The sequence below is a fragment of the Macrotis lagotis genome, chromosome 8, assembly GCF_037893015.1.
Source record: "Macrotis lagotis isolate mMagLag1 chromosome 8, bilby.v1.9.chrom.fasta, whole genome shotgun sequence".
NCBI classification, from domain to species: Eukaryota; Metazoa; Chordata; class Mammalia; order Peramelemorphia; family Peramelidae; genus Macrotis; species Macrotis lagotis.
In genome coordinates, this window is record NC_133665.1 from 133,832,199 (window position 1) to 133,859,717 (window position 27,519).

A 27,519-nucleotide genomic window follows, 5' to 3' on the forward strand; every position below is an offset into this window, starting at 1 on the left:
AATAAGATCTCTTCCAGCTCTAAATTTATGATCCTATAATCATTATATTGGTGACTAGATCCAAAGAAAAAGAACACATGGTGATGAAGCCTTCCCATCAGGGAATTGAACCCCAGTTTCCTGCTTGACAGGCAGGGAGGTATACTGACCACTATACTAATGAGGAATATTTCTACTGATTATTATCTCTAGTTATCTCCTAATAATTAAATCCTTAGTTGAGAAACCCCCACCAATGATCTTTGATGGGAGAAACTCAAGGTAATGGCAGTTGGAAGTGTCCTAGGCTTTCTCAGCTTTTCTCACCTGGCTTCTCCATTGTTCAGAGGCCCAGGTGTCTCATTGGATTACAGAACAGACCCAATTTGTAAATTCATCAACCTAAAACAAACCTGTGAACTGACTTACATGATCAGTTGTAAAAGTGTTTGTCATGTCCTTTAACAATTTACTGCTGGTTTCAGACAGATTCCCCGTGATACATATGTGGCTCAGACTCAAAAGTTTCCACTTGGTTGTACTTCAGGTTTGGGAAGTTTGGCTTGATATGTTTTAAGAAAGGGGAATTGTGAGAGCTCATAGATCTCATAGGTCTCAACCTATAGATTTTTATCATGTGGATAGTACTTGTTTTCAAATTTGGTTTTGTTTAAGCATCAGAAAAACCTGTTGGTCACCTAGTTGGAACTGGTCCCTGTTATTTGGAGCCAGGAATAAGTAGTCAAACTGCAAGTGCAACTCACATTTTCCACTAACTTTAGGGGGGAAAAAGTCTTGAAATTAATTTATAGTTAAACTATGATTTTAGTACGAAAGGAATTTTCTGTGCCAACAGTGAATACCTAACTGCTGTGAGTTAGAGAAGGGATTCCCTTCTCCCCTTCCTGGGTCATGTTTTTGGTTCCTAAAACAAAATGCAGTGAAGTGTAGGTGAATTTGAATTAAATTTGTCTGGGATAGTAATTAACATTAAAACTTTACTTATTCCCTTAAGTGAACATCCTCAGAAAAATAAGGAACTGTTTTTAAGGATGATTAGGTATGATATAGGATGGTGATCAGATATTCTTAGCCTTGAAAGAGGGAGAACAGGGGACGGCTAGGTGGCGTAGTGGATAAAGCACAGGCCTTGGAGTCAGGAGTACCTGGGTTCAAATCCACCTCAGACATTTAATAATTACCTAGCTGTGTGGCCTTGGGCAAGCCACTTAACGCCATTTGCCTTGCAAAAAACCTAAAAAGAAACCAAAAAAAAAAAAAAAAAAAGAGGGAGAACAAAAGGTTTTTTCTCTTAACTGTGATACGAAGGACCAAGGGTAATTAGAACAACTTCCTCATAGGACAGGAATGGGCAACTCAGTTATCTTCCCTAGAGACCTTAAAAAGATACTCAATTAGGCTGAGTTAGAGGCTGGTGGGTGGAATACATCACCTCTAGAAAGCTTATCCATCCAACCTTATAATTCTCTGAAGGGTCTAAGAAAAGACAGACTGCAATTTCTAAGATTATCTTAGGGTATACACAGGATTGGGGCTTGTGATTTCACTGATAAAAGAAAGTTTATCAATGAAGATTGGCACCTTCTCTACAGCTCAGTCTTAGAGCACTGCTCTTAGGGGGTGAGAGGTGGGACTGCTACCCTAATCCTTCCCAATTCAGAGCAAGGTTCAAGTTGTCTTTTTTAGCTGGTTAAAGTATATACAAGTGAAGCCAAGGACATGGGTTTGATATCCTCTGTGGATCAGTGAGCTTCAAAGAAAGAAAACTGTCTCATTTTGCCACCTATTAATCTCTGCCAACCACCTGATGATCCTAAGAGCATGAAAAGCCTAACTAGTTAATAGTTTTGTCTACATCTTTTTCAACTTCATTACCACCCCCCCCACACACACACACACAACAGGTCCAACAGGTACATAATAGGACCTCACTAAGGCTATGTATGGGTGGATCTCTATTTTATCCTCCTAAAAGCTCACCTTAATGAAGTCCAAGATTCAGAATCTTAGGTTTAGAAAGGATATTTCTTAAAGGGCATAAGGAAATGACCCTTACATGAGGAAAGGCTCACAGAGCCAATTTCTGTGTCAGGGGCAGCCCTTGAACCCAGGTACAGGTGACCTTCAAGCAGAGGCTAGATGACCACTTGACACCCTTATTGGAAGTTTTTGCTCCCATTAGAGGAGTTCTGAGGTTCCTCCTAATTTTGAGATTCTGGGATTCCTCGTGCCTCACATGGAGTTCTTTTGAACCTCATGGTACCATCTCTATCGTGACCACTACTAGATGAACACCTTTTCACATGCTCCTCATGTCTTTTCTGTAGATGAAGAATGATGACTCTATGAATTTTCTTTAGTAATTCAAGGTCCTGTAATTTCATCCACTGATCCAGACAACTTCTCTAATACCCTAGTAAATGGTTGTCAAATGGTTGAAACATTTATCACTAACCAGTCAGTCTTCTATTGATGTGCCTCCAAAGTCTTAGAAGAGAGACTCAAGCAAGGCTGGGCCTAGGGCAGCAAAGTGTCCATGACCAGGCTTGTACTTGAAAGTCCTTTCAATTGTGTAGCGACTACCGTAGTGTGATTTCCCTCTCTACAGACTAAGAACCCAGGGTCACCTCTGCAACATAATGACATACTTCACTAGGACACAGATGGAGAACAAAATAACTGTACATTTTCAAAATTGCAAATTGGTTAGGAAATTTCCTCAATGATTAACTTCACTAATACCATACAGAAAAAATATTGTTCAAGAAATATTAACCTTCTTGTGTAGAGAGCTGCTATGCCTTTCAGGGTAAAGAAGTTCCATCACAGTGTATGTGTTGTGGAGGGGTCCTGAGACCCTGAACTTTTCTACTTAAACAGAGAGTATCTAAGAAACTTCCTAATGTAGACTGAAAGCATCAAGTGTGCAGAAATTCTAGACCTGCCAATAGCTTTCAGTACAAGTCAATTTGGCTTTGGCAGAGCATATTTTACAAGACAGCTGATGAAAGCCTCTGGTTGAAGGGCTCAAGACAGATTTTTGGAGATGCCTAAAAGCCCTGTGGCTGCTCCAAAGTGGCAGTGCAAAAATGGAGAAAATTATAAGAATAGGAAGTAAAAATAAGAAAACCAGGTTATTTTCAAATTCCAGAGGGAATAATTAATTAAACAGAACCATTATCACTGAAGGTGATTATAAGAACAAAACACGAGCTGGGTTGGGCAATAATAGCTCTGCTCCAACTTTTTACACTCAGTTCTCCTCTGCTCCAAAAGGAGTTTTCTTTTTGTGGTGTTTCTAGAAGTTTTTCATTTAAGTATTGTCTTCTCATCCTCATATCACAGTAGGAGCTTATTTAAAGCTTGTTGGAATGGATTGGATCCCCCTGGGCTTCAAATGAGCAGCCTTTCGAGAAAGGAGACTGCTCTGGGGAGGTAACAGAAGAAGGGGTCTGGGAAATAGGGTTGCATTGGTAATGGTGAAAAAGATCTGCTTTATTCTCAGACCTTACCTAGAGAAGGGACTAAAGCAAAAGAGGAACTGTCTGTCACTAGACAGAGCTCCAACAGGTTAAGAGGAAAATATTCAGCAAGGAACATTTTGGGAAGAGTGTTCCTTGCTAACAAGGTTATGAGTTCAGCTTTTACATTAAGAAAAGAATTTTAATTCAGGATAGAGGGGATTTTTTTCTTTCATTTTATTTGTTTCTTTCCTTTTAAAAAAAATAACCTTTATTCCTGAGTTATATGGGCTGTGCTTCCTGTAGCCAACTATGGGCTTTGGAATAGGCCCATTAATCAACTCTGACATACTGGAGTCAGAGACCGGAAATACTTCAGTTTACTTTATGTAAAATACTGTACGCAAAGATCCAGACTAGGGTGGCACCATCATGTCTCTACAGCAGTGCTGTAGCCTTGGGGCATTTTAAATGCCAAGATATATGCTTCTGGGGAAGTCTTGGGGGATCCACACTTTTCACATACCTTCACCATGTAAAAGGATTGCCTGAAAACAAATGTTTGAGGAGAAAAATCTCTATGTCAAGTAAACACGTAGGACTGCTTTTCAGGAGGGAAGTGGACTCATAATTACCATCTGTTTCAAGAGACAGACTGGACTGCAAGCCTATTCTTGTTGAAACAGGCCTTTAATGTGCAGTCATGTAACCAAGTATAATTGTATTAAGTTCTGAATGTAATAAAGAGCGAAGACAAAGGGGTCTTATTTGCAGAGTTCATTTCAGCAATGTACCTAATGGAGCCAGGAGCGTGGCAGGAGCCGCTAAGAAACTGAGCTGGGCAGCCCTCTGGGTCTTGAGAAGACTAGGCCAGCTTCAACTATAGGCACTGTTCAAGCTGATCCAAACATTAAAGGGAAACTGTCTTCTACGTTGTCGGTATTTTTATGGGGGAAAATGTGTACCCGTAGACACACATTCAGGGAAGACAAAACATTTAAGACCCATGAAGACTTAGAATGTAATACAGGTCTCTCAGTGGATTAATTTGGAGGTTTGAGGCTGTCATCTTTCTAAGGCTCAGTTTTTTCATGTGTAAAACAGTAATATTAAATAAGTGGCTCCTGGTTACCTCTACATCAGGAATAATTCCATTGGTAATGCTGCCCCATTTACTTGGACCATCTCAGAAATGGCTGCTTTGTAAATTGCCAAATACTATTAATATGAAAATTCTTCAAGGAAAAAAATGAACCCATCACTAAATAAATCAAATATGATCAGCATTTGGGATATTGTTTCAAGAAATAATTTTAAATAAATGATAGTTCTCACTCCCTATTGGAAACGTGTCTGATGTGGTCTCAGACATCCTCATAGTGGATAAACAGAGTGGAAAGAGTTGAATTTATTTAAAAACATATTTCAAGCTAAAGTTTTGGTTTATGCTATATGGAGCCTTTACTAAGCTTCTACTTGGAATCTTAAGCACTGGGTGTAACTTTCATATTCTGACCTCAAAACTTATATAATAGGGGACAGTGGGAAGAAAAAGACACTGTTCTCTGTGAGTCAGCTGGGACCATTTCCCTCTGACAATTTTCATGTTTAATGGATGCACATAGGACAGGTTGCCTTAAAAGTTTAAATAAAAAATGAAAGCAAAAAACCTAATCATAGGTACCCTTACATACTGAGGGCCAGTCACCTTAAATCAAAGAGGAGAGATTCTCAACTTTTATTTAATAGTTCCAAAGTTAACCTGCAAAAGCCATCAGCACTTTTATCAGCATATTTCTCCAGTGGGATCGGAAGAGAATCCTCTCTAATACTTGACTGGAAAGGGGATATCTGGACTTGGTCCTTGAGGAAGGCACTCGTCCAAGTGGAGCCATCCCTTTCTCTTTTCCATTACCTCTGCCCTTGGTGGTGAAGTCTCTGCCTCTATCACCCCCTCATTTCTTACTAATCCTTCTTCCACATGACCACCAGATTTTCCAACTCGTGAGGACAGATAGTGCTTCTTTCTGAAGTCGTTTCTTCTTCGCTCATTCCACGTACGCCTCCCAAGCAGGGCCAGATTTATGGGTGTCAAGGAGATCACAGAAGAGGAGTTTCCTTTTGCAGTGCTCGTCTTCATTATTTTATGGGTTACAAAATCATCTTAGGGTTGCAGGTCATAGAGTAGAAAGGGTGAATTTTCCAGAATTTAGTAAGACTCACTCCTCAAATCCCAAGTAATGCAATATTCACCCCCTCCCCATCTTTGGGGAGCTTTGTTCTGTTTTAGGGATCCAGTTACATTGCACCCCCTGCCTCTCCCTGGGATCTTTCTCTTTGAGTGTTCACAACCTCCCTGTACTTGAGAATGTAAGAGAACAGTCACAGTTCAACCAACAGTGTGCTGATGGAGAGGGGCTGCATGTGGTTGGTGGCTCTGGTCTGTCCTTTGGTGCCATCTCTGCAGAGATGATCTAGCACTTAGGAAGCAAAGTCCAGGGCCAGACTCACCCCGGGCATAGGAAGAGCAAAGCCAACATGGACATCTTGTCAAGCCCCAGGGGAAGGATTCCTATTGGCCAACACAGCCTCCGGGGTCCTTTCCAACTGAGATTCTGGGATCTCTAAGGAAGCATAGCACAGTGGGAAGATGGGCTTATCAGGAGTTAGAATTCCAAGCTCTGTTACTAAACCAGAGATGGGCTCTACAGAGTCGCTGTTACTCACTGGACATTAGTTTCCTTACCTGTAAAATGATGTAAAATAAGAAGCAGGCTTCCAGAGGAATGTGAGCCAGGCTAGATGTGGCACTCGAGTTTCCCAGTTCTGGAGAGGCCAGGTGGCACAGTGGATAGAGCACCAGCCCTGGAGTCAGGAGTACCTGAGTTCAAATCTGGCCTCAGATACTTAATAATTACCTAGCTGTGTGGTCTTGGGCAAGCCACTTAACCCTATTGCCTTGCGAAAAACCTAAAAAAAAAAAAAAGTTTTCCATTTATTTTTATTTTTATTAGGTTTTTGCAAGGCAAATGGGGTTAAGTGGCTTGCCCAAGGCCACACAGCTAGGTAATTATTAAGTGTCTGAGACCAGATTTGAACCCAGGTACTCCTGACTCCAAGGCCGGTGCTTTATCCACTACGCCACCTAGCCGCCCATTTATTTTCAACCTTAATGCTCCCCATGTCTATTTTCTCCAAAAAGGGTATTCTTTAAAAACTTCTAAGTCCCCTTCAGAAAGATGGTTGACCTCTTGCATGGTACACACCAAGGGAAGCTGGGTAGCAGAATTCCACTCTCGTTCCATCTGTTATGCTGGAGAAGAAGGAGGAGGAGGAGGAGGATGTGTTGATTCCCAGTGTCGAGATCATCAGCAAGGAGAGGATGAAAACAAGCTTGCTATGACCTCTTGCAGACAGTAAGAGGAGGGTTATGGGAACAGAAACTATGGCAAGCTTGCCAATGAAAAGGAGATCCTGTGATGTCTTCAGAAGATATGCTGCTGTCCTAATTATTATAGACAAGCCACACAAGGAAAAGCTGGCTTTAGTACTTTGCAATAATGAATTAAGTTTATAAAGATGAAACTTAAGTATTGCAAGATCCTACAGTAACTTCACAATTGACAAGAGACTGAGTAATATAGTCTCCTAGCTAAGCACACTTTATTTTACTTTTCTTTCAAATGGGTAATTTCAAGAATATAAATGTGAACTCTCAGTTAACTGGAATATTAAATTGATCAGAACACCCTGTTCCCTATGTTGGAAAAATGACTATTAGGAGTGAGAAAATGCAGGTTCTAGACCCATTTCCACTACTTATAGTCACAGGACTTCAGGAGAATCACAAGACCTCACTCTTCACCTGAATTTCCTTATCATTATAGTGGAGTTAATCATCCTGGCCTAGTATATCTCACTCATTGAGAGAGCTGCTTTCCAAAAGCTTTTATCACTATGGAGTGCTATACAACAATAAAGTTATTAAGTCAATATCTATAAGCATAAAGCAAATTATATATTGACTGGAAGATATGAATTGATACAACAGAAAAAAAAGGTGATTCAAAAGGAAATGACCTTGAGTAAATCACTCAAGTTTTCATAGGCCTTAAGTTTCTCACCTAAAAATAACAAAAGCTGTAAGATTTTATTCCCCCCCCAATGATAATAATATGATAAATAATTATAATAATTATAATATTATTAATAGTGTAATTGTACTATAGACCTGTAAAGAAAGTACTTTGCAGACACTATGTCTGTAGAATGGCATAACTTATGAAATAAGTGCTATTATTAAATACTACTAAAGAGATGGGAAAACAGGCTTAGGAAAGGCAAGTGATTGACTCTGGGTCACATGGCTCTTAAGAATCTAAAGTGAGATCTCTACCCAAGTCTTCCTAATTACAAGTCCAGCATTCTATCCATACATCAGAGGCATAAAACTCCTGAGTGTGGTCTAACCAGATTGAAATGGAATCGGGAAATATTTAATAAAACAAATGAAAATACAATAAAACACAGATAATATTAATAAGTGATTTTTCTAAGTCACTATATGGCCTGCAGAGATCCTTATGTACAGTGTAGTGGACCCTGTTTCTATCTGAGTTTGAAATCACTGAGTTATATCATAGGGACACTCATTCTATAAGTTTTATTTAAAAAAAAACTGGAGAGAAATACACTTATTGCGTTAATTATAAGTTAACAAAATCAAGATCAAACAGTTTCACTCATCTAAACTTTAGAAAAAAATCTTTTAATTATTTTTTAAAAAAACCCAAGAATATTTATCTGTATCCTTAGGCAGGTGCTATCTGTAAATTTATAGATGGTAATGCTTTTCTGCCTGGGCATTAACATAAATCCATGGCTATATTTATATGTATATCTATAGATGCACTTCCACAAAATGCAGGGGAACAGAAAATGTAGAGGGAACAGACAATGACAGGTTTGGTAATTACATCACCAATCACTAGTATCCATCAGACTAAAAAAGAAAGAAAAACTGATGGAGATGTAAGTGGCAATACCATTCACAGAGCAGAGCTGACCCAAATGCTGTAGCTGGCCCAGCCCTATGGTCGCTGTTCTTTTCTGGACTGCTGCCCTATGGCTTTGCTGGCTGGTTAACTATCACCCATCATCACAAAATTCCATCCCACTTCTCTGGTTCTCTGTTCTGCAGCTACTGTCCTCCCTCACAGCTTAAAATTATGCTGCAAAGTTTCCTAAACATTTCCATTTTTTCATTCCTTCTCGGTTCACTGTGATCCAAGGGCTAAAGCTTTCTGGCCCTTATGGAGCACTGATTTTCTTGGCACTTGGCTTCTATCTTACTTCTAACCTAGATTGAAGGACTGAGGGGAACACTCAACTCAAGAGAAATCCAAAGATCTGTATGCCTAGGAGAGTCCCACAGCACTGCTCACTCTAGCTTAATCCATTCTGCTGTCATATGTCCAAGTCCACAGCCTTAAAAGATTTCAAGTATTTTTAGAAACTCAAAATTGAATTAACGATTGACTTAAATAATGACAAACTTGTCACCTTGTTAAACTGTGCTATCAAACCAAGGTCACAAGAAATGTGGATGGGCAGGAGCCTTCCCCTACAAGTGATAACTTCCTGAGACCCTAGGGGACTGCCCTACTCTATACCACTCCAGGGAAAGTGGATCATCTACAGAATTATATGGCTTCTGTTTTCAATCAAGTGAGCAATTTACAATTCTTGCTTTTGACTATAGTTGAAGAAGTGATGGACTAATAACTTCTTAAAAATTCTAAAATTTTCATATACATAGTAAAATTGAATATAAGGATGTGAAAGTGCAAATTTCCATTATGTGTATGTATTTTAATATATGTGTGTGTGGGGATATATATATGTATATTTCAATACTTCTTTTTTTAAATTATTCAACATTTCAAAGCTGTTCTGTGTGACTTTTTTTTTAGGTTTTTGCAAGGCAATGGGGTTAAGTGACTTGCCCAAGGTCACACAAGTAGGGCATTATTAAGTGTCTGAGGTTGCATTTGAACCCAGGTACTCCTGACTCCAGGGCCAGTGCTTTATCCACTGCACCACCTAGCTGCCCCATGACTGTTTTTTTTTTATACAAAGCTTCCATGATCTTTTTCCTTTTTTGCTTCATTAGCTTTCTTCTCCTCACCCATGGAGTCACAGCACACACACACACACAAAACCCAAACCAAAAAAACCACAATCTTTGTAAAGTACAGTTACTCAAAACAAATCCATGCATTTGCCATGTCCAAAAGGGTCTGTCATATTTTGGGTCAGCAGATGCTTCCTCATCTTTCTGCAGTTGTGGTTGGTGATTGTGCTAATTAGAATTCTTAAATATTTCCAAGCTGCTTGCCCTTACAATGTTATTATTAATATACAAATTGTTCTTCTAACTCTGCTCATATCACTTTTCATCAGTTCATAAAGGTTTTTTTTTTTTTGTTTAATTTAAGGCGATGGGAATAAATGACTTGCCCAAGGACACAGCTAGGCAATTATTAAGTGTCTGAGGCTGAAATGGAACTCAGATACTCCTGACTCCAGGGCTGGTGCTCTATCCACTGCACCACCTAGCCACCCCTTCATAAAGGTTTTCCAATTTCTCTGAAGCTATCCCTTTTGTTGTTTCTTATGGAGTAATAACATTCCATTACATTCGTATACCATAATTAGTTCAATTATTTCTTGATGGGCACACCCTTTATTTTAAGGTAGTATCTAAACCCAGCAACTAAGCTTCTCAGTTTGCCTGAAATATAGAATTCACAAAGCGATGAAATAACACTAAGAGTGTAGATGGGAGTGAACATTTAGAGGACTTTAAATCTAAGGCCTACAATATATTTTATCTTGTATGCAATGAGGAATCACAGAAGATGGTTAAGTAGAAAAGTAACATCAAACAGAAATCTTAGGGAAAACGTTTTGGCGGCCATGTAAAGAAGAGATTGAAATGGGAGAAGTGGCAGGAAGAAAAATCTGAAGATTCTCACAAGAGATCTAGTGAGAAGTGATGGGGCAGTACCTGTATGAGCAGAGAGAAGAGAATGAATGTAAGAGATATGGAAGCAGAATCATTAAAACTTGGCAATGCTGATGGAAGATGAATGATGTGGGATTAAAGTTAATCAAAAGACAAAACCAAAACCAATCACTTATTAAGTGCCTATTAGATTTAAGGCATTGTGCCAACTACTAGGAAACAAATGAAAAAAATATAATTTCTCTCTGCAAAGAGCTTATACTCTAGTAGGATGGATATTAGACATGAAATGGTTACACAAATAAGTAGAGCATAAGGTAGGTGAAAGAAGAAATGTGGACAAAGTGCTAAAGGAAAACTGGAAGGGAGATCATTTTTGAGTGGAAGAAAATGAAAAGACTTTCTAGAAAAAATGGTATCTAACCTCGTTTTTTCACTTGGAAGACTGCTTTGGCAACAGAATAATGGAGGGACTGACATGTGGTGACAGTGTGAAAAGGGGTGAAGGGATATATATGAAAGAAATTGCAGAGGTAGAATTAACAGGAATAGGCTAGTGACTAGAATGAATCAAGTCTAATGCCTGTACTGAGATAACAAACCTCTGTGTTTTGACTGAATTAGAATCAGAACCATGGAGAAAAGAAAGACCTCCCAAACTGAATGACACCTCTGATTAGAGTCTAAAGCAGCTTAGATTTCCTAGAATTATTAATTATAATATTTCTGGCCTAGAATGAGCTTTAAACACCATCTACCCAACTCTCTCATCCCACAGATGAGACACTAAAGTCTTGTGAGACCAAAGAACCATCACATGGTCATGGAGCCAATTACTGGCAAATAGAAGACTAAAGTTTGGGATTATTCTTCTGCTATACAGTTTGGCCTCTCTACCATAAGAATCAAAGCCATAGGGCTTGAAGCTATTACCATTAAGGACAAGAAAGCTAACTCCAATAATAATCATGGTCTCTCACTGAACTCTACTGTTCTTCTGGATGAGCTGCCCAGCAGCACCAGGAAACGAGGCTTTCCCCAAACCAGAGCATGATGAGCCACCAGTCTGGGGCACTAAGTGGGGTGTGTGTGCCTATGGATTAGCTGTGGATGTGAAGAGAACAAGTGTGCGGGTTCACTGGTCACTGACATTGAGCATGGGAGGTAGGACAAGTTGATATATTTCAAGAGTTCAAAAGGGAGTTGAAGGAATTCTACTCATTTAATGATTTCAACTATAGTAAAATTTCATTTATTGCACCTTGCTAGTTCATCATAGTTACTTAGATAAAGTTGCAGAATCTTTTGCAAATTTTCATTTCTGGGTAGCTTGGATAAGTAAAGTACTAAAATTAATTTAATGCCTGTCCTTCATTCTCGAAGAAGACCATGGCATCAGGGAAGGTGATGCCATGACAAGTACATGAATTGGATTTGAGTGTGTGTGTGGGGGGGTTGTGTTAAGTCACCAGCCTCACTTTCTCCTCCACAGCCATCAGGGTCTAGTGGCTAGATATGAATCAGGATGATTGGAAATGTCTCTGGATCCGAGCCAGAGTTAAGTGATTTGCCCAAGGTCACACAGCTATTAAGTGTCAAGTGTCTGAGGCTGGATTCGAACTCCCATCCTTCTGACTCCAAAGTCAGTGCTCTATCCACTGCACCATCTAACTGCTCTTAAAGAACATACCTATTTGTTAATTTTGCTTTGTTTTGCAAGGCAATGGAGTTAAGTGACTTGCCCAAGGTCACACAGTTAAGTAATTATTAAGAGTCCGAGGCTGGATTTCAACTCAGGTTCTCCTGACTCCAGGTTTGATGCTCTATCCACTGTGCCACCTAGTTGCCCCTATTGTTACATATGGAAGAATCCTTTGAGATATTCTAACCCAACTCTCTTACTTTGTAGATAAGGCAATTGTGGCTAAAAAGGGACTTGCAAAAGGTCATATAAAGAAAAGAAATTAAACTATACAGATTAAGTTTCCTACAGTTTTATTGTAGCAGGTTGCCTCTATACCTAAACCTAGATAGTACAAAGATACTTCATATTAGGATCATCCTCTTGCAAAATCAGAGGTTTATCTGAAGTAGAACACATACACAACAATATCTGAGCTCTTTCCATTCTTATTCTACATTAACTGTGCAAACTCAGTACCTTCTGGTTGATTTCTTGGGATCCTAATGTTTTTAAGGGTCAAAGAACTTAGGTCAGGGTCCTATGCCTAAGGGGAACAGGTTTCCTTGAGATAATTTCAAAATTTACTGTAGGAGTAGCCAGAATGGCTTATCCTATCAGTCAAGTTCAACAATTGGTAATTGTAGGAGGTTATCAGAACCACCTAAGAATCTACAAATTATACTTCTAAATAATGAAAACGATATACTGTATATAGCTCTCCTAACCTTGGTTTTGTGGATCTGCTCCAATTGAATAGTCACAGTTTGTCATTTTGACTCATTCTAAAGGAGAATGGCATGGTAGTGCATAAAATGCATAAAATAAACTAACATCTCAAATTAGACTTGGTTTATTTGGAACTTCTGAGGAATGAGAGGAAAGAAGAGAACTTTTTTTAAAAAGCAAAAATATATTAAAAGTGAACTGGGTACCCAAGTAAAATCAAACAGAAATATATGATTCTTTGTTCTATCTTGATCTCAAATTGCAATATAAAATTTCAAGTCATGCTATACCCTAGAGTTGACTCAGTTTCAGGAGTGATACCAACAACTGGTCCCATTAATCAGATGCAAAGTGAAAAGATGATCAACTGAGGCTGACTAAAAAGAGATAATTATTTTAAAATAGCATTTCCCTTTAATCTGAAATGAATGACATATAACTATCAAGTATCATGATAGATTTCTTTTATTTACCTCAGAGGACTGCAGTATGGATCAATATGGAGATAAATGTATAAATGTATAATGTTCTTCTCAAAGAAGACCTTGACATCAGGAAGAGGATGGCTTGATAAGCAAGTGAATTTGAGTGAGGGAGTGCTGTGCTAAGTCTCCAGCCTCACTTTCTCTTCTGGAATCACTTGGGTCTCATGGTCAGATATGAATTAGGGCAACTGGAGATGATCCTGGGTGTGAGACAATCAGGGCTAGGTGACTTGCCCATAGTCATATAGCAAATTTGAAGTCAGGTCCTCCTGATTCCTGGGCTGGTGCTATCATATCACCTAGCTGCCCTAAAATTAGCTAAGAAATACAAATGTATACATACATATTGGTGTTAATGTAGCTGAGACCTCCTGATTTCCAGGGCCAGCACTCTCTCCACTGTGCTATCCAGTTGCCCCTAAATGTATAAAATACTTTATACATGTGGATTGCTATATAAAAAAATAAAAGTACTTTCACAAGTGCTTCTACCTCATTTGATCTTGATATCAAACTCAAGGCAGGTAAAGACTGGCAGGATTATTAGTATTTTATGAATGAAGTTGAGAACTTCAGAGGGAGAGCAGAGACAGTGGTTTAAGGTTTTAAAAGTGTTTTCCTCACAACTATTCCAATCTAGTTAAAGTATTATTATATCCATTTTACAGATGAAGACACTGAGTTTCAGAGAGGTGAAATGCCTTGCCTGGTCACCCGGTCAGGAAGTGATAGTATGGGGCTGCTTCATCTCAGGAGTGGTAGAGATTTGAGAAAAAGACACCCACCCATGTTTCAGAGCCCCACAGATCCTGATTCAGACTGCAGAAGAAACTACCATGTGTCTACAAGTCCAGTCCTGCTGCTCCTCCTCAGGAAAGGAGCCTGGCCACTGCTTAAGAGCCCAACTGCTTTAGATTCCACCGTTTCTCCCAGTCTAGTAGTCATTTTGAGGCTGTCAAGCAACATAAACTAACCTGAGTGACAGACCCACCAAAGGATCTACCCACTCAAAAGATCTACTTGGTTTTTAAATTGTACAAAACCAAATCTGAAGCTGTTAAGCTGAAGCAGCGTTTAATGTGTAGATGGTCATTTTTTTTTCCTCCCCAAATATCAAATGTCTTTAGTTTATTGAAGATTCCTTAACAATTAAAGCACTTCAAAACCATTAAGAGTAATTCTTTATAGAAGGAATCTACAGGAAAAGGCAGGCCAAACTTGTGGGGGGTAGAGAAGGAGGGATAGAAGATGGTGGGTGGGACAGAGGAATCTAACCAGTTATATTTAATTAAAAAAAATCCAACCACAAACAGGATGCAGACACATTAAAAAAGCAACACTGACCTAACAATGGAATGTGAACTGTAGTTGACTCAAATGGCGTCATTACCATTTCCCTCCCCTCCCTCTGCAGCCCAGCCATCCTTAAACAGACAGAGCTGTTCCACTGGGCTTCACTTCTAAATCGCCCTCTGACTTTCCAATGTACAGCTTGGACCAGAGGAGATGGCTCTGCTTTGTCTGCTGCTGCAGAATGTTCTGTAGTGAAGTGCCAAGTCTGCCATAAGTCAGAGAAGAGAGAAAACAAGCTAGAGTCTTCATCTGGTCCTATTAATGTCTTCGAATAAACACTAGTTGTGAAGGAAGACTACCTGAAGAGAGCCCAGAAAGTAGCCCACTAGTCTCTTTTCCATTTGGGAATGCACATCTGTTTATACATATTTCTTAGATGATGGCAAAACTTCCCTTGGCTAAAGACATCCATGAGGGCTCTCCTCTGGCAGGAAACCTGGATTTTCCTATTGAGCGTGTGACTATGCCTGCAAATACCATTTTCCTGTTTTGGGATCTGCTGCGACTCTGGGGTGATTTGTTTCTTCTCCCCAATGGCTGTTTAATTACTGAACACTTATCTCTAAATTTTTCCATCCCTCTATTTCAGGATCAACAAGACCAGATGTGGCTGTTTTGGGGCACCATGAGTCATTTAGTTTGTCAATCAATCAATACCATAAGACTGCAAGAAGTGGTATCTAAGACCAATTGCTTCTGTACTTTCTCAGGATGTTCAGAATCTTGTTCTGCAGATCACAATAATGATAATGATAACTCTCATTTACATAATGTTTTAAGGTATGAAAAATGCTCCAGAGCATTGTCTTCTTTGAAGTTCATGATGGGTTTCTGATCAAATAGGGGCTAGAAGTACCATTTTTCAGATAAGGAAACTAAGCATCATGCAACTAATAAATGGCAAAGATAAGATTTGAACCTAAGTCTTCCAAGTTCCAAGTCTAGTATTTTATCCATTATTTCAGGTCCTCAGTCAGCATTTTTACAAGTGCCAGAGAATAAACAAGTACCTCCTAAAGTATCTCATCCTTTGGACCCATAATTGTATTCAAAGAGATTACTGCAGCACTCTCCCACAGATCTCTGATCCTCTTGAGAAGAATAATACTCACCAGAAATTCGGATCTTGAACTTTCCACTTTGGCCAAAACCACTTTCTATAACTCCACTTTCCCCCGATGACAGGTGGACCTTTAGTCCCACAAAGATCTGGATGTTGGTCTCCTTCTTAAACAAGGACCGACCAATCACATTATAATCATCAATCACCTATGAAAAAAAGACAAAAGGCCACAAAGGTTAGAACTGAAAGACCACCCCAGAATCCTCTAGAACCATTCCCTGTTAATAGCAGATAACCCATGACCCTGGGTCTCCAGACACTCTTAAGAGTTATTTTTTCCACTAGCATTACATGCTTGAAAAAGATCTGATTGAAGCAGCAGAACCTTCCTCCATTAGAACTCACTGTCACCTCTCTTGGGAGACAAGTGCTATAGAGAACAGCCTTCTTCATCTGGCAATGAGCCTCTGAAGGGAGTGAGGGTACGGATTATCACCAGTCCCAGCTAAAAACTCTATGATCTGGCAGGACCTTCTAGAACCTGGGCAAGCTTATCAGATTCTTTAGGGAAAAACTTGTGCCAATGAGAAACAAGATGGAATGGAAGATAGGAACACAAAGAGGCCTCATTACATGGTGGAGAGAGTTGACCTTGAGGCTGGGAAAACCTGAGTTCAAGTCCTGTCTCTGACATGGACTGTATGACTTTGGGCAAGCCACTTATTCAATGCTTTGATAGTTCTCTTAAGACTAGGAGCTGCTAGGAGATGATTATAGTAATCTGCTGTTTGATAAACTCAAAGAGTCCAGCTATTGGGATAAAAACTGCTGGGATAATTGGAAGTTAGTATGGAAGAAACTTAGATTAGACCAACACCTAACACCCTTTACCAAGATAAGATCCAAATGGTTACAGGACTTAGACATAAAAAAACAATACTATAAGCAAATTAGAAGATCAAGGACTAGTTTACCTGTCAGATCTATGGAAAGGGGAGCAATTTATGACTAAGGAAGAGTTGGAGAACACCATCAAAAACCAATTAGATGATTTTGATTACATTAAATTAAAACATTTTTGCACAGATAAAACCACTGTAACCAAGATCAAAAGAAATGTAGTAAATTGGGAAACAATCTTTACAACTAATGATTCTGACAAAGGACTCATTTCTAAAATATACAGAGAACTGAGTCATATTTTTAAAACAAAAAGCCATTCCCCAATTGACAAATGGTCAAAGGATATGCAAAGGCAATTTACAGGAGATCAAAGCAATCCATAGCCATATGAAAAATTGCTCTAAATCATTAATTATTAGAGAAATGCAAATTAAAGCTTCTCTGAGGTACCACCTCACACCTCTCAGACTGGCCAATATGACCAAAAAGGATAATGATCATTGTTGGAAGGGATGTGGGAAATCTAGGACACTATTACACTGTTGGTAGAGCTGTGAACTTATCCAACCCTTCTGGAGAGAAATTTGGAACTACAGCCAAAGGGCAACAAAAATGTGCATACCCTTTGACCCAGCAATACCACTACTGGGTCTATACCCTGAAGAGATGATGAAAAAGGGTAAAAGCATTACTTGTACAAAAATACTTATAGCAGCCCTGTTTGTGGTGGCAAAGAACTGGAAATCAAGTAAATGTCCTTCAATTGGGGAATGGCTTAGTAAACTGTGGTATATATATGTCATGGAACACTATTGTTCTATTAGAAACCAGGAGGGACGGGATTTCAGGGAAGCCTGGAGGGATTTGCATGAACTGATGCTGAGTGAGATGAGCAGAATCAGAAAAACACTGTACACCCTAATAGCAACATGGGGGCGATGAGCAACCTTGATGGACTCACTCATTCCATCAGTGCAACAATCGGGAACAATTTTGGGCTGTATGCAAAGGAGAGTGCTATCTGTATCCAGATAAGATGTGGAGTTTGAACAAAGTTCAAGGACTATTCCCTTTAATTTAGAAAAAAAACAGATATCTTATTGTCTGATCTTGTTATCCCTTAAGACTTCTTGTCTCTTCTTTAAGGATATGATTTCTCTCTCATCACACTCAATTTGGATCAATGTACAACATGGAAACAATGTAAAGACTGACAGATTGCTTTCCATGGTGGGGGGGAGGGAAGTAAGATTGGGGGGGAAATTGTAAAACCCAAATAATATCTTTAATAAAAATAAAAAAAAAAGACTAGAAGCTGCTAACTAGCACTGGTAGGGGAAATTTCCTCATAAGGGAGTTCCCTATATCAATGAGTCACAAGTCCAGACTACCCCTAAAAATATGAGATATCAAACCCTTGAAAATTTGGGGATTTCTCTTGCCAACAGAGTTGCTGAATGAATAAACTGTCTTATTTTTTAAGAGATGAATGGCTAAATATGATGGAGATGGACTGTGCTATAAGAAACCATGAGCTCAATGATCTTAGGAAACCATACAAAGACTTGCACAAAATAAAGAAGAACAGAACTAAGAGAATGTTATATATATAGTAACAGCAATACTGTTTTAAGAACAACTTTGAATAAGTCATTTTGACTATTATAAATACCTAAATAAACTAGAAAGGAAATATGAAGAGGCTACATGCATCCAGAGAAAGAACAGATAAACAGAAGTATGCTGAGAATAATTTTACATCTATATACATATTTGTGTCTAATGGTAGCCATCTCTCTAGGGTGGGGAAGGGAAGAAAAAGAAAGGAAAAAACATACAACATAACTTTAAAAGGAATAGCAAGTTGTAAATAATAGATCTATAGTCTCATGTGGACCATTTTCTAAAAATTTATTTATTTAATTTTGAATTTTACAGTTTCCCCCAGCCTTGCTTCCCCCCCCCTCCCCCACAGAAAGCAGTCTGTTAGTATACCATGTTTCCATGGTATACATTGATCTAAGTTGAATATAATGAGAGAGAAATCATATCCTTAAGGAAGAAAAAATAAAATATAAGAGATAGCAAAATTACATAATAAGATAACAGTTTTTTTTTAATTAAAGATATAGTCTTTGGTCTTTGTTCATACTCCCAATTCTTTCTCTGTATACAGATGGTATTTTCCATTGCAGATAACCGACATATATGTCTCTGATTATTGCACTGATGGAATGAGCAAGTTCATTAAGGTTGATTATCTCCCCCCAAGTTGCTGTTAGGGTGTACAATGTTCTTCTGCTTCTGCTCGTCTTGCTCAACATCAGTTCATGCAAATCCTTCCAGGCTTCCCTAAATTCCCATCCCTCTTGGTTTCTAATAGATCAATAGTGTTCCATAATATACATATACCACAATTTATTCAGCTATTACCCAACTGATGGACATTCACTCAATTTCCAACTCTTTGCCCCTATAAGCAGAGCTGCTATGAGTATTTTTGTACAAGTGATATTTTTACCCGTTTTTTTTTAGGTTTTTGCAAGGCAAATGGGGTTAAGTGACTTGCCCAAGGCCACACAGCTAGGTAATTATTAAGTGTTTGAGACTGGATTTGAACCCAGGTACTCCTGACTCCAGGGCCAGTGCTTTATCCACTGCACCACCTAGCCGCCCCTATTTTTACCCTTTTTCATGATCTCTTTGCTGGATCAAAGGGTATGCACATTTTTATTGCCCTTTGGGAATAATTCCAAATTGTTCTTTAGAATGGCTGGATGAGTTCACAGCTTTATGTGGATCGTTTTTTAAAGATTATACTAGGTTAGGGAAATACTTGTTTTATCTCATAAAATAAAGTTTTTAAATGGATGGCTAGGATACTACTTCAAAAGAAAAAAATAAACACATATATATAGTACATAGTAAGTGCTTAATAAATGGTTGACATATATAAAAGAACAGAGTTTGTAAATTCCAGCAGTGTGTATGAAAGCATATATGTTTGTCTATACACACCATAATACCAATGTGCATTGTGTTAAACATTGCTGACCATGACTATTACTGTTTACTTACTGTCAAACAGCACTTTTGTGGGGTGGGTTTTTTTCCTTTTAAAAAATAACCTTCCTAATTGACAGGTAGACAATACTACATTGTGGTAACTACCCCACATCTATTGTCTGAAGGACTAAATGGGAACATTTTCAAACTTATGGGTCCTACTACAAACCAACCCCAGCACACCTGGAATGAACCCCCCACCGAGATCCTTCTCATATCTGTAAGAAGGCCATTATTATATGGAATCTACAAAGGTCAAAGACTTATATCAGGAGCTTGTTTTTACCCAGTCCATTTCTCAGAATTTAAATGAATCACTATCTCCTCCTCCCACCCTCTATTAGCACCAGAAAGGCCTACAAAAATGCTGACAGAAGCATTTACTTTCATCCGAATTGCCCAAAAGGAAAGAAATGAGCTAGTGAGTGTAGTGGGAACCCCTGTAGCATCCTCTAGCTACAGACAGAATTGGAAGATGGGGAGACCTCCCTCCCCTCATATATGTTGGGTGTGGGATGAAAAAACTGCAATACTGAGTTAACCCAATTAGTATAAATCATAGCCTAATGTAAATGAGAAAGGAACTTGCTATTTAAAGAAACTCTCTCATGAATTTTTTCATAAAGAATTATTTTCTTAATAGACATTCACTTCCTAGTTTATTTTCTAGGGTTATATGCATGTGGTTTAAAAAAGTGAAGAAGAGGAAAATGAAGCACAGATATTATATCAATTTGTTCTTTTCTTTTTTTTTCCAATAGTAATGGGGGGGGGAGAGAAACCCCCCAAAATAATTAAAGTAATTTTTTGTTTTTTTTTAATTAAAGTAATTTTTAAAACGCTCCATTCCCATAATTTCAAATTCTACCCATTTTCAATTCATAAAGTTACAGAATTTTGAACTGGAAAGGAATTCAAGGTGATCTAGTCAAAAAATGAAGCCAAGACGGAGAATGAGCCTTGGCCAAAGTATTATAGTACTGCCATGTCAAGAAGGGTATTCTGGATTTGTGGTCTCCAGATCCTGCTCCACTAGAGGTAGTTTTTGTTCCTTTTAACAAAAACAACATCAAAAGGCTATGAATCTCCAGGTGAACTTAATATACTACTCACATTCTTCTTTTAGCTTTATCTGTAAAGTGCTTACAAGAACCACAATGAGAATTTTGGACACAAACAGCTCATGACAGTTTTGAATTGATGAAGAAACAAACCTATAATGCTTTGTTGTTACAGAAAAAATGATATATGTACACATACTTATACATATATATGAAAATATATACAAACACACATATATCTAGAACATGGGTAAAGATTTATTGCTTGAGATGCCATTAAAGAATTTTTAGCTAAAACACCCCAGATTGTCAATGTGAATCCTCAAGGGATCAAGAACCACTAAATAGAAACCACTATCCAAAGCACCATGAAACATGATGCCTCCTCCATGAAGTCGTCCTAGAGCATTCCTGCCCAGGGATCTCTCCCTTTTATGAATTCAGAGCAGTTTTTGCCTATCACAGTTCTTATACACAGAAAAAAAGTTTGGTCACTGATGCACTATTCATCTGGTATTTAATGATAGGTTTTATACTATTGTCTTATAGTATTATATAGTTATTGTACTGCTTTTCCCCTAGGCATTTATGTCCTTTCCTCCACTAGTGAGTAGATTCTTTTTGAGGGCAGATCATTCTGCTGCTCCTGCCCACAAATGGCTTATAGGAGTAAATAAAAATGTAAAAGGGAAGAACACATTAAGGAGAGGCCCTTGCTAGGAAGACCAGGAAAGTGGCAGCCCTTGGGCTGAGTTTTGAAAGAAATCGGGGATTCTAAGAGACAGAAGGGAGAAGGCAGGACAAGAGCCCTGGCCAAAAAATGAAGGGAAAAAGGCCTTAATAAGAAAGCCATTTGGGCCAAAACACAGAATACCTAAAAAGGAAGCTCCCCCAGGACTTTGAAGGACTTCCAAGGCCAGAGATTTGTCTTTCATTTGGGAGTTAAGTGGGAACCATTGTGGTTTATGGGGCAGGAAGCTGACAACCAGATCCACATTTTAGGAAAATCATTTTGGTGTAGATGATGGATTGGAGTAGGAGAGCTGAGATAGGGAGAATTGGAACTCTGGGGATGGATGGATGGATGGATGGATGGATGGATGGATGGATGGATGGATGGATGGCTACACAATTTTGGTGGCCTCCTGTCCCATCTAGGATACAATACAAACATTTCTGTATGTCATTTAGAGCTCTGTGCCATCTCACCCCAGTTCATCTTTCTAAATAGATTAAGCATTTCTCTTCCTCACAAACTCTGATCTCCAGACAGATTAGTCTATTTGCTCTTGGTTCCCTGTCTGTTCTGTCTGGCACATCAAAGTCCTTTGTCCCCTGCCCCTTCCTACCTTTCCAGTCTTCTTATACCATACTCCTCAGGACATATTCTTCCACTGTGACACTGGTCTCCTGAATGGTCAATGAATGAGACCCTCCATCTCTTGGCTCAGGGCATTTTCTCTGGCTATCCTCCATCTAGAAATCTCTCCCTCATCCTTTGGTTCTACTATTGATCTCCCTTCCCTGTCTTACTTGAAATGTCAACTAAAATCCTATGTTTTATAGGAAGTCTTCCTCAAATCTCTCAATTGCAGTCCCTCCATTATTCATTTCCTATTTATCCTGTTTATAGCTTGCTTGTGTATATTTGCATGTTGTCTTCCCCATGAGATTGTAAGCTCCCTGAAAGCAGGGACTGTCTTTTATCTTGTTTTATACCTTGGTGCACAGCATATTGCCTAGTACCTGGCAGGCACTTAATAACTGTTTACTGATTGATTTTTATCCCTCTTGGATAAAACTTCACTTCAAGGCTCACCTTCTTTCACAAGAATTTTTTTCTTGATCCCCCTCCCCCCACATACTTATTAGCATTTACCTAATGGAATTGTTTTTATTTAAGTTTCGAAATTAAATTTTTACAAAAATCCATTTTCTCTCCCTCTCACCTCCTTCCTCCGTCCCCAACTTTGAGAAAACCAAAACCCCTTGCACAAACATATGTGGTAAAGCAAAGCAATTTCTCAGCTGGTTATGTAAGAAAAAAAAATAGTCTCAATTTGTAAGCTGAGTCTAACATCTCTCTATTTAGGAGATGAGTAGTAGTTCATTATGAGTCTCTTGAAATTGTGACTGATCATTGTGTTGATCAGAGTTCCTAGTTTTTCCTAGTTGTTTGTGTTTACATTATTATTACATCATTTTTCTCCGAGTTCTGCTCACTTCACTTTGCATCAGGTTTCTCTGAAATCATCCTTTTTACAGCACAATACTATTTCATCACATTTACAGATCAACTTGTTCAGTCACTCTCCAATTGCTGGGCCCCCCACCTAGTTTGTTTATATCTTGTATTTACTGAACTTTGACACAGTTCACTCCTCTACCCCATCTTCCCCCTTCCCCCCAGGCTAAAATAGAAGCTCCTTCAGGGCAGGCACTTGACTTAGAGCACTGGCCTGGCAGACCAGATAGTTCATAAACGCTCTTTGAACTGAGTTGAGCTCCATGTCTTCTCCTACCTCTCCCTTCCACTAAGCAGGTACTCAATAAAGAGCTGTGGCTGCTTTCCAAATGGATTTGTTTCCCACATCAGGTAATTAAGGTGAGATGCACACTCACTTTTTAAACATACTGTTATTAAAAGTGGGTTATCTCTTTGGCCTCTTCTTGCTCTGATTTCCCTGGAATACCAGCTCCTGGGATGGGGGCCCTGCCACAGCCCCTCATTAGTTTCCTTCCTCAAGTCTTTTTCCAGCATTGGTTTGACCATGGAACTCCCCTAGTCAACAAAGTTCCTTGGTTAGCTTTTAAAGTCCTTCACAATGGGGCGGCTAGTTGGAACAGTGAATAGAGCACCAGCCTTGGAGTCAGGAGTACCTGGGTTCAAATCTGACCTCAGACACTTAATAATTACCTAGCTGTGTGGCCTTGGGCAAGCCACTTAACCCCACTGCCTTGAAAAAAAATCTAAAAAATAAATAGTCTTTCACAGCCTGGCCTCAGATTAAGTGTGTGTGTGTGTGTGTGTGTGTGTGTGTGTGTGTGTGTGTGTGTATAGACACACAGCTCCGCCTGTGGTTTCCATCCCACCCAGCATCTCCTTTCCCACTGCACAATTCAAACTCAATGATCTAAAGATACCTCAAAATCAATATATCCAAAATAACTCATTATCTTTCCTCTCAAAACCATACCCTCTTCCAAGCTCCCACATTTCTGATAAGGGGACTACTTCCAATCTCCCAGTTTTTCAACCTTGATGTTTTTTGACTTCTCACTCATACTCACCCCACATGTACAAATCTTGCCAAATCTTGTTCATATCACTACAACATTTCCTGTATCTGACCCCTTCTCACTACACACATAGCTTCTCCCAAACAGCTCCATCTTTTTTGTTTCATTAAGCTTTCTAGTCTAGTTTTCTGCTAGGATAAATTTATTGAATGATGGCTTTGTCTTGTCACTACACTCCAACACTACTCTGCCACAAAGGTTTCTTCATTACAGGGGTTTCTAAAATTCTACCACTTCCCTCTTGAAGAGGACAAGGGCTGGAAAATTCCTCATCACTCTTCCTTGTCTAGATCATTCAGTAGTTATTCCAGTCACTCTAAAAGAAATGTAATAGTGATTCATCATTTACTTCTTTAATATAGCAAGAAAACTTCTAGCTCTTAATGCCAAACTTAGTAATGTCATCTGGAAGCTTTGGCCAAAACCATGCAGAGAGAGGTCCCCCCCCCCCCGACTAAAATGCTTTTCTTTTAATCTCTAGAATTAGATAATTTTCTTCACAAGATCCCCAAGCTCCCCCTTTTCTACTATACTTTACTACTCTTTGTACTTCTCTGTCCCCTGCACCTACTTAAGAGATTCTAAGAGGAGCTATGGTTGGTACCTGAATAGAAAATGGTAGCTTTGACTGGTGGTCTCTCTTCTTCCTCAATTATGGACTGCTAGTAAAGGTAGAACAAACCAGTCATTCAATAAACATTGGTCTAGACCAACACTCTATGCACTATGCCATGTTGGAGTCAGAAATCTATAATGCAGCCATCATTCTCAAGGGGCATAGACTATTGAGTAGGGGAAGAAATGGATGAATCTCCATATGTTTTGACAGCTTCTACTACTTAAGACCAACCGACTTCTTGATTTCTTCCAATAGCATCACCACTGTTACTCAGTTTACCTCTTGCCTCTCCCTTATTCCTTTAAAATTATTCTTGTCTCACATAGGTAAATCTCATCTCCCTAACTAGGAAAAAAGTAGGGTCAGTTCTCCCTTTCCTTTAGTAATTGATGCTTAATAAATGCTTTGATGGTGTCATTCAACATTAAACATTTTCAGCAGTTCCCAATAAAGACTGAACTCTGAACTATCCTCTACAGTATAGTTCCAATATAGTTTTTCAACTTCATCTTCCACTACTTCCTTTCTATGCATTTATTGCAAGCTTCTGCCAAATCTGACCAAATTCAATGAAGGTTTGTTATGGACTAAAACAGTCCAAACTAAGCCAAGGGTACCAAGTATAGCAGTGCCCTCCAGACCACAGGCTCTGCTCCCCACTCCACCCCCCAGGCCGGGCAGTCAACATGCAGGGAATCAAGCTTGGGGATGACACAACTGCATCAGGAGGCACTCTTACCTTGATCTTCTTACAGTTGCAGCAACTGAAGAAATGGGAAAGCAAGTTCTTACTTTCCAACCTCTTGGCATTATCCAATGGTTCAACATTGGAGAGGGATATGGTTTTATCAATGGAGAGAAGAAGATGCTTTCCCACTGCACCCCAGACAAGGCCATGCAAGGTCTGCAGTTTCTCCTTTTCATTAACAGCCTTCCCTTTCCATTTGTCATTTCTTTGTCTGAGTGTGAGTCCCTCAAGAGTAGGAACTGTGTTGCATTTCTCTTCTCATCCTCAGAGCTTGCCACATTTTTTGATAAGTGCTAACTAAGTCTTTGTACCAGTATCATTACATGTGTCATGTTAGAGCTTCATCTTTGGAAAGAGGCAGTCTTGCCCAAGAAAAGAGTAAGTGGTTGTATCACCTTAGACAGATCACTCCAATTCTTAGAGTCTCTTATGCCAAATGAAGGGGTTGGACTAGATGACATTTAAGATTCCTATCAATTGCAGAATGTGTGAAGAAGGAAAAAATGAAAAAGAGTCCAGGGATCCTGACCACACCACGGCCAATCCTCTAGCTGATTATTACCCTTTTTACTGCCTCAGAGATATTTTTCTGAAACTGAAACTTGGGTTTCCTCAAGTTTAATCACCACTTACATGTAGCCATAGAGGCTACTAGTTATATATCTTAGGATGTCACTTGTGAGAACACACAAACCATCAATTCATTGATGTGTTAAACCCCAAGTCATTAGATGTACTAATCTCTAATTTCAAGGTCTGAAGTTGGATGAAAGAATCTAGTCCAAAAGTGAATTCTTAAGCAACAGGATGAATGCAAAGGCTATGTTGAGATAGCCTCCCCACCTTCCACTCCAGTTATCAGAAAGCTGAAGAGGCAACCAAGTGAAAATAGGCTTGAAGGGGGCAATATTGTAGAATGTGAGTGGCCCCACCAAGTCATTATTCCCTGAAGCAGTGACAGCTTCCTTTACTTATTTATAGTATAGAAAAAATACATTGCTGTAACTTACTGCTTCTCAGGTGAGTGCTGCCCATAGGCACAACTGACAACTGTTGTTTAGGGAGTGACAATTTCATTAAACCTTGAAAACCATTTATTAGAATTCTAGAATTGCAGGGGACTTCAGAGGTTATCTAGTTCAACCCTGTGAGGCAGGGGGTACAAGGATGATTGTTTCCACTTTAGAGAAGAGGAAACTGAGGCTCAGGAAGGACAACTGGCTACTCCAAGTGTTCTAGCAAAGGCAGAAGGGTGATGAGTGAAATCCAGACCTGACTTTAAAGGATATAAAGGCTGGCTACTTCAAATCCTCCCAGATGTGGGTTTTCTTGGACAAGCCAGAGGATTCCCAATGAAGAGCTTGGAAGAGGTTGTAAAGGGTACTATCTTTTGACAGATGAGGGAATTGGGACCATAGGAGTATGTACGATGACTGGCCCTTGGTAACAGAGAAAGTGGCTGGGGGCGAAGTTGAACTCAGAACTCTTTCTGCTGGGTCCCATGGCCTTTTTTCCACGTTCTATCAGGCAAGAAGCAGGTCACGTGATTGCCTTCCGACTCTAATATCTGATGTTCCAGAGAGGAAGAATATCTACAATGTCCACAATGAGCTGAAGACTTCCTGAAGAACCCCATTCATCTTTGGGAGGTTCCAACTGCTCAGAAGACTTTCCTTATATCATACTCAAATGGGACTTCTGATAATGGCTAGCCTTTACTTTTAGAGGACTAAGGAAGACAAATAGAATCCTTTCCTCCACAGTAAAGTCCTTCAAATCCTGAAGCAACTGTAATTTTCTCTCAAAGCTTTGTCCCAAGAAAATGCTGGCATTTTCCAAATGACTTCACAAAGCATGATTTGGAACATGCTGATTACTTTTTATCTTGTCAACATCCTTTCCAAAATGTAGAGACTAGAACTGAATACAAAATTTAAGATGATCAGGGCAGAGTACATTGAGACAGTATTGGCCCTCATTTGGATGCCTCAAACAAGGTATGTTCTAGGCACTAGGGATATAG

At 39.2% G+C, this 27,519-nt stretch overlaps 1 protein-coding gene across 1 annotated transcript in view; it reads right to left on the reverse strand.

The window, feature by feature from the left end:
- EEFSEC (eukaryotic elongation factor, selenocysteine-tRNA specific) overlaps nucleotides 1-27,519 on the reverse strand; it is a 305,088-nt gene that overhangs the window by 50,322 nt on the left and 227,247 nt on the right. The window contains exon 6 of the mRNA XM_074198418.1: nucleotides 15,849-16,005. Within this exon, the coding sequence (XP_074054519.1) occupies nucleotides 15,849-16,005 (157 nt within the window). The remainder of the gene's footprint in view (nucleotides 1-15,848; nucleotides 16,006-27,519) is intronic.